Here is an 11269-nt window from a genome sequence, read left to right on the forward strand (position 1 = left end):
TTTACGTCCCCGCCCACTGGTGGTATGTCAACAAACAGGTGGCCATAGGCGGACGAGTCGTATCAACAAGAAACCCAAAAAATATATAACAAAAACAACATAAGGTGGGATTTAAAGTGAGAACGAGGTGAGGATCAAAATTCACTAAACTTTCTTACATTGGTTTTGATCAGCGGTGGGAGTCAGGGTCAGCAAGGCTTAAACAAGACGTCGGCAAAATTTTTAAGGTTGGTTGCAGACTTCATTCGATGAGGAGAAAAAAAAATAATTAAACTAAAGTGTATCTAAAATATTTTTTAAATAAAATATAATTTTAAAAACTTTTTGAATTACAATTCTGATTATTTTATTTATAAATAAATTATAATTAACAAAATATTTGATGAAATAATTTTTCTTAAATGTGTATATATAAAATTGTTTTCACTAATAATTGTATTTTATTATCGACACTAAATTTAATTATTGAATAAAATACATTAATTATTGGGATTGGAGGGCAATGCAACAGGTTGTAATTGTTTTGGTCCTGGATCTTTTTTGAGGTTTCACTGGATATGGTGGTGTGATCATTTTCTTTTTATATTGTTTGTTGTTTATGTTTGATGACTACATGTTGAGATTTTTAATCTCATTGAGGCTTTCCTAGTTTAACAATTAAAACATATATATTTTTTAAAATTGTCAATTCAAATCAAAATTAAATTGACATTTTTTTATTTTTGTCCAATCAGATTTCACCCACTATGTGTTGTCATGCCAATTTAATCTGCCCAGGGCCTTCAGAATTGGTAGTGCTAGCCCATGTAATTTCAAACTATACAGTGAGAGTGACTTATCTTACCGAATGATCAATACATGGTAACATTAACTAACATCATATAAAACACGCTAATAATGCAGTCTGATGCAACAAGTAATGGCAAATGCTCACTGGGCACCTAAAGTATACTTGTGTGTCACTACTCATTTTGTCATTAACGCACACAGCCGAACGAAATTTATAATCCGGTGGTAACACACGACCGACTGAATCTGTTTACTGATTTAGTGGCCAGGCCAAAGCCATGTCTAATATATATATATATATATTTTATTTACTTAAATTTCAATTTGTTTTGTTATGTTACTAGATATTGTGAACTGCTCCAGATGATGCACGTGGCGTATTGAAGTTTTTCTTTCATAGTGATGTGATAGTGGTGGTATTCAAAGATGGAATTCATTTTTTTTCCCCAGGAGGTGATGCCTCAACTGACATTGTCGGCAGCCATGCAACTGGTATTGCTGCTGTCGGCCTTCCCGGCTCAGTACTTTATCCACAAATGGTGTGGGAACACGGCGGAGGAGCGCCTTCGTGCGTCCTCACAGTAAGCAACACACGCTCAATTTTCACATGCAATTTAGTATGTCAGAGATACAAAAGTATCGGACATTTTCTGTACGGAGTATTAGAAGTAATTATCTGATATTAAATGTAGTGAAGTATTGAAAGTAAAATTGCTAAAAAAAAAAAGTTAGGGGTTGGGGTTCTGTTTGTATTTACGTAATTTTAATGTATTTAGTGTACTTCAGGGGTTATTGTTAAATAATTGGAATGAGCGAGAGACAGACACATGTGCACTCACAAAGACTTCCTGTTTTCTAGCATCTAATTTTCATAAGCTCCCCATACCAGTTTCCCTTCCACTTTAGTATAGGCAGGACTATATATCTGATTTGTGTACCACAGTTTTGGCAGGCATTATTGTCAACAAAGTCTGTGAATTTTATTTTGGGAAATTGTATTGTTGTATTATCTGTATATTATTAATTGTATTATCTAGTAATTTTGGGAAATTGTATTGGACTAAAAGTATACATTTTATTTAAGAAATTAAAGTTGCCAGAAAGAAGGAAAAAAAAGCACCTTTCCAATAAGTAGTTCTTGACATCCCAAAATATTGCTTTTTCTTGGCTGAGGTAATAAAAACACAATCACTACTAAGTGTGGTGGTGTTGCATTCAAGGTTAATTCAAGAGTGGAAAGAGTGGAGCGGTTCTCACCTGGACGTTTCTGTGTGGCACGAGTGGAGCATGCGGCAGATTTCCAAATTCTGGTGGGTACTTGGAGGAAGATGCGACATGCCGGTTTCCTACAGCACCTGAACTCACCTCGGTGTCTTTTCATGAAGGTCTGTGCTCGGTCTGGACGCTGATGAGGAGGACATGTTGGACAGCATGGACAAGATGATGTATGACAACGACCAGGGATTCTTTGGAGGTTTGTGCCTGCACAGTAGTACCTTGATTGACAAGTGTCCCAATTGAAGTTTTCCCAATTCACAACATCAATCCACCATCGGTTCACATGTTTGTTTTGTTTTTTTTTTCACGAAAACAATTAAAACGAGAGAGCAAAAGGGCTTTTCGTAACAAAATACTTCATCCTATCCCTAGCGAATAGCGGGGGTCCACTACATACTCTGTTTGAGTGTGTGGTGCCAAAACTTGACCAGACAAACACGCATTCACACTCATTTTCACACCTCACTTTCACACCTAAAGACAATTTAGGCTGGAGTCTCCAATTAACCTAAGAAGCAAGTTTTTGGGAATGTGGGAGTAAGCCGAAGTACCCGGAGAAAACCCACACAAGCACAAAGGAGAAGATGCAAATTCTGCACAAGGCCAGAATCGAACCCCCAACGTCAAAACTGTCATGCAGACGCGCAAGCCACTGGTTCACCGTGCCACCTGTGATAAGAGTCCAATAGCTAAATTTTTGTGTTTCTGTCACCGCAGCGTCTAAGGCGGTGCGCAGTCCACGGCCGCCTTACGTCTTCCTGCGGGTGGGCGAGGTGGTGATGGAACGTAAAGGCCACCGGATCGGCGTGGTGGTGAGCTGGGACACCGAGCTGAGGGCCCCGGCTGAGTGGGTGGGCAGGGTGTACAGTGGAACGAAGGTCAGTCGCCGTGACTACTGAGTTAAAAAAAATAATTTAATGTTTTCAAACCAAAGCTAAAGTAGCTAAAAAGGAAAGTGACGGCTTGATGAGCTTTTTAGCCGTGACAGAGTTGGAAGCTACGTTCATGCTGCATTTGCGAAATCTGGGACATAAGAAACACCCGACATTTCGAGCGTTTTCACAAATTAGTGGTACATTAGTAGCAGTTGTTTGAAGGTTTATACTACATGCTAATTTCTGTTAGCCCGTTTGTAGCTGTTCCTCAGCTCAATGAACAGGTGAGTAGTTTTCAGACATCAGTTCTAAGATCGGGCCGAAATACAGTAAAACATACAACTATCTTTTTTTAGGCATAGAGAATATTACCTCGCTCTGCTTTCCAAGGAGCTAAGCAAACATTCAAAACCTTCAGCTCTGACATTGTCTTGATATTCAGGAGCCAAAGGTTTCCTACCTTGTGTCCTGAAGCTCCTCTTTCCAAAGCCTCAGAGAGCATTAGTTTCTCCTTGAGACTATGACTCTATGTGCCATCACCTTGAAAGAGTTTTCCTGTTAGCATTAAGCTAGCAGACTTCCGTTAAGACGAAATTTTATGGCTTGGTTAAACATAAATGTTTGTTTTATGTGTCAGTTTTACAGTCAACTTCAAGTGACAAACGGCTTGAAGCAAGCACGTTTTGCTTCTTATTTACTGTGCGAGGAAAGGAGTCTGTTTCCTCAAAGTGATGTTGTACGATATTCTGCCATTTCTTGACAGCAAGAGAGTATGAACGGGGGCTGATGAATACTTTTAAAAACGTGTTTGAAGCGTTCGAGAGGGGTAAAACTATTAAACGGTCTAATTCAGTAGACTCTCTTGCGTGTGGCTTTGGAATGCATCCCAAGCGATAAACACGAGTTTAATCTACAAACATCTTTTTTCGTCAGGCAATATCTGAACAACTTGAGTTGACACACACTTGTATGATATGATGATATATGTTGACATAACCCATGATATACGGTATGTTTGGATTAACTGTTAGGATGTGGCTGCAGAGAAGACTCCTCATTACAAAGTTCTGTTCAGCGGGCCAAGACCTAACCATGTAGTGGTGGCCTACCTGCCGCAGACTCAACTCAGACGCATCACGAGAACCAAAGTAGGAGCACAAACACAACACACGCAAAAACCCAAGACAGGCACGCAAGAAATACAGAAATAGACACAAGACGAAGACACACAGGCAAAAGACACGCACATACAGAAAACACACAAGACACAACACAAGACAGGCACAGAAGAAACACACGCACCCGACACAGGTATTCAATTACAGCATTCCCCTGCTATTTGCCAGGCATAGGTAAGTGACACTCCCCGTTAAAAAGGTTCGTAATTGTCAATAGAAGCTACAAGCTGGTGGCAAAGCACAACCTTTGTGTCAACCAGAACAGGCCCGTCAGGGGAGCCAATCTGGCCCGTGGGGGGTAGAGAACGCATTGACTGCAATTTCTCAATAAAGGTAACTGTTGTTGCTAATTTGGTCCACTGGAGGTCGCACTGACAACCACTCAAATGACCACTTAAAGGACATTCTGAAATTGGCTTTTACTTTGACTGCTTTGATTGGACACCTGACATTAATGCACTTGTGAGGCTAAAACGTGCTAAATTTAAGGAGCAAAGTAAGCCTTCTCCATATAAAATGCTGTGCCAAATTTGTACGACAGTTCTGTCAAAATGAATACTATGAAATTCATAAGAAATTTCAAGACTGCTCGTACGATTTGCAACAACATAATTAATAAATGTGAATATTTTCCAAATGTACTTGCACCAAAATAAGGAGCAGAATTAGGAATCATCGTTATTTATAGCTCATTAAGCCACAAATATAGTGGTCAAGCCCACTTGAGATCAAATTGGGGTGAATGTGGCCCCTGAACTAAATGAAGCTCCTCAACTCACTTCAGAAGAACCGACATGGCACCAAAACAATCCTTTTATCACACAAGACAGACACACGCGCACAACCATGACACAAAATACATGAGACATGCATATTACGCACACAGTTACAAGACACACACGCAAACAGTTTGCGTTATATTGACTGTGATGTGTTTTCAGCCAAACATTGCCATCTTGGAGAACTACTTCACTCATTTTGACGGCGACCGCTTTGTGCCTCTACCGTGGCTGAAAAAGATATTTCCCGAAGACGACATCGACAATGACTGAACGTCGTGGCTCCTGAGATGACGACGATTATTCCAATTTAGCAGGAGCCCATTCGAATGTATCAACCGACAACACAGTACTGTGTACAAGTCTTAGCCACCGTTACCTTTTTAATCATACGGCAGCCATTTTGTCATAACAGTAAAATACAGTGGAACCTCAAAATAGGTACTCATGAAAACAGAACTTTTTAACATTCTTAATGACCTCAACATTATTGTCGAGTAACAAAAGTGTTAACTCATATCGTATATTCATTCTTTTAACATTCTTCAAACGTGTAAATACAACTGGCCCACAAAATACAGGAGGGTTAACAGCCCAATGTTAGGATGTTCTTATAGTGTCAAATACAAACGCTTGCAAAGTATCCAGCTGATGCTTGCAGAATTGAGGTACATTCTTTCAGTTTTCAATTCCGAATTGTACCACTTAAGGGACATTTAGACTTTGGAGGTTCCACTGTATTACGACACATACAAGCCATCAGTTCGGGCTCTTATTTTATTTTATGTTTTAATGGCCGCTTTACCCCCCCCCCCATGAGAAGATGCGTATAATACCATCATCTCAAAATTATGTCGCATGACTTTTGCACAGTGCTGTACATGCACAGCTTTGAATGTATAATTATGAATGTATGACTTCAAATAAATGGCAATACAGTGAACCCCCGCTTATCGCAATGGATACGTTCCTGACCATATATACAGTGGTGCCTAGAGATACAAACACTTGTATCTCAAATCATCTTTCCCCATTGAAAATAATAGGAATGCCATTAATCAGTTCTGGCTTGTGTTATTTAACAAGGAAAATAGCACCGTATAATATAAATTATATAAAGAATTAAACAGTTTCTGCATCATGATATGATTTAATTCAATACATTGTGCTGCTCCTTCTGGTATGCCCGCCTTGGCCACTTGGGAGCAGGATAATAGTCATGACGAGTCACCACGGCTCTCAATGACGAATAAGCTGCAATAATATTAGTTGTTTTTTCGCAGAGGATAAAAAATACATGCCTGTATTGGGATATTGTCTGTCGAGATGTGTTGCGAGACAGTTTATGTTCACGCCACTACTATCGATGCAAATCGTTAGCACGTCCATGGCGCTTTCCGTTAAGTGTTAGCATTTAGCTAGTGGGGGCATTTCTCAGGCAAAGGTGTTCGTTATGTTCACGCCACTACTATCGATGCAAATCGTTAGCACGTCCATGGCGCTTTCCGTTAAGTGTTAGCATTTAGCTAGTGGGGGCATTTCTCAGGCAAAGGTGTTCGTTGGCCTAATGCTAACATATAATGTGAAACACCTTACGGTAATTATGAACCGTCACAGAAATGCTACTTTAACACACACTGAGCAGCAACACAAAAAGAGCATACAACAAAACTCACGGGCATGCGTTCTGCTTTTTGGGAACGACAACTAGAACTAGAGTTTAGTTGGGGACTTTCTGTGCCTTATTTTGCACTGCTTCTCTTCCAGTAGACTAGTGCTGCCTGGCATGTTGTGGCACAACATGGTACTAGATCGAAAATTCAGACTTGCCTGTATACTGTAAAAACCCTTCAAAAAATGATTGCTGAAAAATCTGATATAGCAGAGGCACAAATGATGAACCGCGATATAGTGGGGGAAAATTGTATTGGCTTTAAAAATGTGTCCCAAATCTTACCTTTAAAATAGAAAACTTTTTTTTTTTTTTTTTTTAGTATTTCTTCCTATTTCCATCACGCATTCGGAAGTAGACGGACACCCGCGAGGAGGCGGAGACACAAGGTATGCGAGGAAGTGGAGCGGCCTGTGTGGAGGTGGCATCTTGGCCCTGCCTTCCTCCACCACCTTCATCCTCCTCATCCTCCTCATGGCTCCTCCACTCCCGCGTCTCGTCCTCTCGCACCAGGGTGGGCGCCCCCAGGCTTTGTCCCAGCAGCTGGCTGACTCTGCTGGCCTTCTGCTGAGCGTTCTCCACAGCCAAAACGCATGCACTCTGCCTACACATGCGCGCACACACGCACACACAGTTTCCAACAGTGGTGTACAAATACTCTGTTACGGTACTAAAGTCATTTTTTCCAGGTATCTGTACTTCAATATTTTTATGATGAGTTTTTACTTTTCTACATTTACAAACATATCTGTACTTTCTACTCTTTACTTTATTAAAATAGACTTATTTTTTTCAAGATCCTCAGATGATGTCATAAAAAAAAAAAAAAAATGTATTATGTGTTTTATGCCAACCCAAAAATAAATGAAATAAATGTGAGGAAAAAAAATTCAGTTGTTATCACTCACTAATTAAGCATTTTTTGTCAGTTCACAACCTAAGCAAAGCTTTGGAAACAATGTTTGGACAGCATGAGCAGCACTGTTTTTTCTCTCAATACAAGCACTATGCAAGAAAATTAAACAGGGAAATTACGTGTTTTTGTGTGCAGAGCTTGTTTTTTTTCCTCATTGTGCCTAGTTATCAAAATGGCGATTAATTGACAGTAAAAAAAAAAAAATGTTGTTCCTTTTGTACTTGACCCACCTATTATTGTCAGGGTCATTTTGCCCCTGTTCAATGTTTTGCATTATTTAATGAGACAACAGGGTAAACTAAAGTAACAGCAACAAGACATTTCAGAATGTCATGTGCCACACTGTTGTTGTACACGTGTGTGTGTGTATATATATATATATATATATATATATATATATTTTTTTTTTTTTTTTTTTTTTTTAATTATTTTTTAGGGCGGTTACGTGGTCAAAAAAACCTACATGAAGTAAGTAAATAACTTTTCACATTTTGTGGAAGTTTCAACTGCTCATGTCAAATTGACCTGAAATAAAAAGGTTCAGTAGATTTCAGTCTGTACTTTTTCTCTTTTACTTAAATCAAACAGTTGAATCATCCATCCAACCATCCATTTTCTGAGCCACTTTTCCTCACTAGGGTCGCGGGCGTGCTGGAGCCTATCCCAGCTATCATCGGGCAGGAGGTGGGGTACACCCTGAACTGGTTGCCAGCCAATCGCAGGGCACAGTTGAATCAGTACTTCTATTTTTACCAGTCTTTTCTTACACAATAAACTTAATTCACTTATAAAGTCTACAGGCCCGTGTTAAAATGCCCAAAAATGAGACCAAGATGAATCATTTTTATCATCTTGTGGCAAAAAATATGCCAGGAAAAGCCTACTAGAACAAAACTTTATTTTGGGGGCTAATCAGAGGCACTTTAAAAGATGGCAGGTGTGTGGCGAGTCCAAACTTAACATGAGTTTGAATGTAATTGGCCAATTGTGAACACAGCCACATTCACAGTAAGAAGAGGGTATGCACACTTGTGCAACCACATTATCCATTTGTTTATCTTTACTTACCCTGTCAAAAAGATTTCATTTTTTAATGGATTATTCAGGTTATTGGTCACATTAATGGTGAAAAAATGTTTAGAAATGATTTATCTTTTTCGTTAGCCTCAGCATAGTTGCCTTGGTAATATTTGATTGTTTTCGTAAAACAAGACAAAAATAAATAAATTCAACAGACAAGAAACAGCCAGTTCTCTCAATTGAACCTTTGCAGATAACCATGACCTGGTATCCAACCAGTGGAGATAACATCCATGAGTTAAAACGACACAAAAAAAGTGTGTTTACCTGACGCGGTTCAGACAGTCTGCGCTGTGGAAAAAACGAGGCTGTCCCACTGAGACGCTCCTGTCCAGTTTCTCTAGCAAGACGCTACACGCCTGCTCCATTTTGTCAAAGTCTGAGAAAGTGACAGTCACCTGGGAAGAAAAAAAAAAAAGACCCATCAATCACTCACAACATTAGGTACGGCTGCACAATCAAATGACATTCATGCGTTTTCTTATAACACGTATCCTCATTCGAGATACGAACTGCCGTTTGGACGATTTTTACGCTTTGACTGGTGTGCAAAACTTTGCGATACTAGCGCTGTTTGGCGGCAGTAAATTAACTCCTTTTACAACAAGCAGCAGTTTGACAGATAGTGAATAATTCTTCAAAAAAAGAGGCTTCAAGCAGTTGATTGCCACTCCAAGTTGAAGTTTCCATTCGAACTAACCATATAGAAAATGACACGTGTATTTAAAACAACTGCATCGCTTTGCTATAGATAAATGCGTCTGTTTAGCTTAACGCTAACAAATAATGCAAACGCTGACGAATAGCATCAGTATCGCGAAGCAACAGCTATTTAAACACAAATGGTGGCTCAACACGTAGAGGGATAATATAATAATACTCACTGGCATCTATCCATTTATCATCTGTGAAGAACGACTAATATTACTGCATCTTACGAAGGAGTTTTGACTGGCTCCACATATATCACTATGTCTGCAATTTACTGCCCCCTGGTGGCTGAGGAGTGCACCCCCAGAAGGAGCAGCAGAATGCGTATTGAATTGCTGGGAGCACTACCGAGTGGAGAAGTTGGGCAACAACGAAATCATTTAACCAACTGTCTAAAAAGTAAATATATTTTGTGAAGTAAAAGACCAAATTAAACTCCTCTGTGTCACCCCTTTAATGTAGCTAAACAAAGTATCTGCCAGAATGCAGAATACAACCATAACAATAACCATATTGTGGATCGGTAACTTTTTGGTACGCTACCTCTACATTCATGTGATACGCTTCTTCGTCCCGGTGGAGGAATTTCCTCACAGTGACGTCGTCGTCTTTGACTCCATGTTGTCTAGTCATAAAGAAGCATGAAATGTTATGTCAGTGGGACAATTACCGATGGTACAACAAAGCTTACAATCAGTAGTAAGTAACTTTTTATACATTTCAGGCCCTTCGTTTTAGTATTAATTTTTCTGACTTTTTAGTTGTAATCCCTACACTTCAAAACAAAACAGAAATGTGTACTTTCCACTGCTTGCTTTGTCAAAATAGGCTTGTTACTTTTTCTAACCTCCATGGATGATGACGCAAAAGTAGAAAACGGTGTCAGCCAGATTATTATTGTTATTTTGATTGTGTGAAAAAACTGAGTTAATAAAACAGAGACACGATTTAGTGCGCAGATTTTTTCCATTATGTCAAGTTATCAAATGGGTATTGTATCCAACTGACAGTACAGTATTCTTTTTACTTTTTGTACTTAAGTACATTTCAGTGTATGCAATTGTTTTAAGTTTTACTCAGGTTACAGGAGTTGAATCAGTGCATCTACTTTTACCAGTCTTTTTTTCACACAAGTAAATCTACTTCTACTCAAGTACAGAATGTGAATTAAGTTACTTTGTCACCTCTGCTCATGTCAAAACCACTCAATACTCCATTACACACAATTCAAAGATATTTAGGACAAAACATTACAGTAAAGTTGGGCTGTTAGAATAATTTTATGCCAGTGTTTATAATTCTACGCAAAAAAAATAAAATAAAGATTATATTTGACTATAAGATTTGCTGGTACTAGTAGTTGTACTAAGCTAGCAGAGAACGTTAGCGCTCCCTCTTAAACTAAGCTAACACATATTTAATATTCAACGACAGTATGTTGATACAAATTGTATTTTTTATTTATTTATTTAATTTCATCGCACCTGACAGCTTGCAAAATGTATTCCAGCCGTCGTGACACGCTGCTGGTGACCTCGTTGACGGTCAGCCTTGCTGTTGCCCACACTGAGCCGCACCGACGCTCTATCGGCCGGGTAGCTAACCTCCGCCGTCCCGGTCACCTGGAGCTCTCTCGCCTGGCTCCCGGCGGGGTTCTGTCGATTCCCGGGTCGCGTCTCGACGACCCCTTGGTCGGCTTCGTTGACGGCAAACGGGCTGACAGAAGAAACAGGCTGCGCCCCGCCGGGGAATATTCGCATCCTGTTGTCCATTGCTGTCGCTAGTCGACTAGCTAGCTTCCTGCTGCCATGGCAATGGGTGAAATGCATGATGGGATGTGTAGTTTATTTCCGCCAGCACTAACCAACATTTACAACCGAAATTCTAGAATTCTTTACATACAAAAATATAATTTAATAATAACAGTAACTCCCGAGCGTATCTCTTGTGTGCACTGCTTCCAGTACAAGCGAATGTTTTTTGTTTTGTTT

The 11269-nt window shown here is 39.5% G+C and overlaps 2 protein-coding genes across 2 annotated transcripts; one reads left to right on the forward strand and one right to left on the reverse strand.

The window, feature by feature from the left end:
- On the forward strand, positions 1-5842 carry si:dkey-261l7.2 (uncharacterized protein LOC569751 homolog). The gene is made up of 7 exons (XM_061704768.1): positions 1-127; positions 1240-1370; positions 2010-2099; positions 2175-2263; positions 2785-2945; positions 3974-4090; positions 5062-5842. Exons 2-7 carry the CDS (start codon positions 1246-1248, stop codon positions 5170-5172), a joined length of 693 nt encoding a protein of 230 aa, XP_061560752.1. The 5' UTR covers positions 1-127; positions 1240-1245; the 3' UTR covers positions 5173-5842.
- On the reverse strand, positions 5315-11223 carry irak1bp1 (interleukin-1 receptor-associated kinase 1 binding protein 1). Its single transcript, XM_061704767.1, is given in 5 exon segments — positions 5315-7175; positions 8835-8965; positions 9822-9903; positions 10763-10824; positions 10826-11223. Coding segments are annotated over 5 exon segments (843 nt in total). The 5' UTR covers positions 11108-11223; the 3' UTR covers positions 5315-6889.
- Positions 11224-11269: the final 46 nt, after the last annotated feature.

Source organism: Phycodurus eques, chromosome 18 (assembly GCF_024500275.1).
Source record: "Phycodurus eques isolate BA_2022a chromosome 18, UOR_Pequ_1.1, whole genome shotgun sequence".
In the NCBI taxonomy this organism is placed as follows: Eukaryota; Metazoa; Chordata; class Actinopteri; order Syngnathiformes; family Syngnathidae; genus Phycodurus; species Phycodurus eques.

What these genes read in the sequence shown, in the direction of transcription:
- si:dkey-261l7.2 (XM_061704768.1), top strand. Translation starts at nt 1,246, where the DNA reads ATGCCTCAACTGACATTGTCGGCAGCCATGCAACTGGTATTGCTGCTG. An exon ending in CGGCAGATTTCCAAATTCTG is followed by an intron (nt 2,100 to 2,174) that starts GTGGGTACTTGG and finishes CTTTTCATGAAG; the next exon opens with GTCTGTGCTCGGTCTGGACG. An exon ending in CGACCAGGGATTCTTTGGAG is followed by an intron (nt 2,264 to 2,784) that starts GTTTGTGCCTGC and finishes CTGTCACCGCAG; the next exon opens with CGTCTAAGGCGGTGCGCAGT.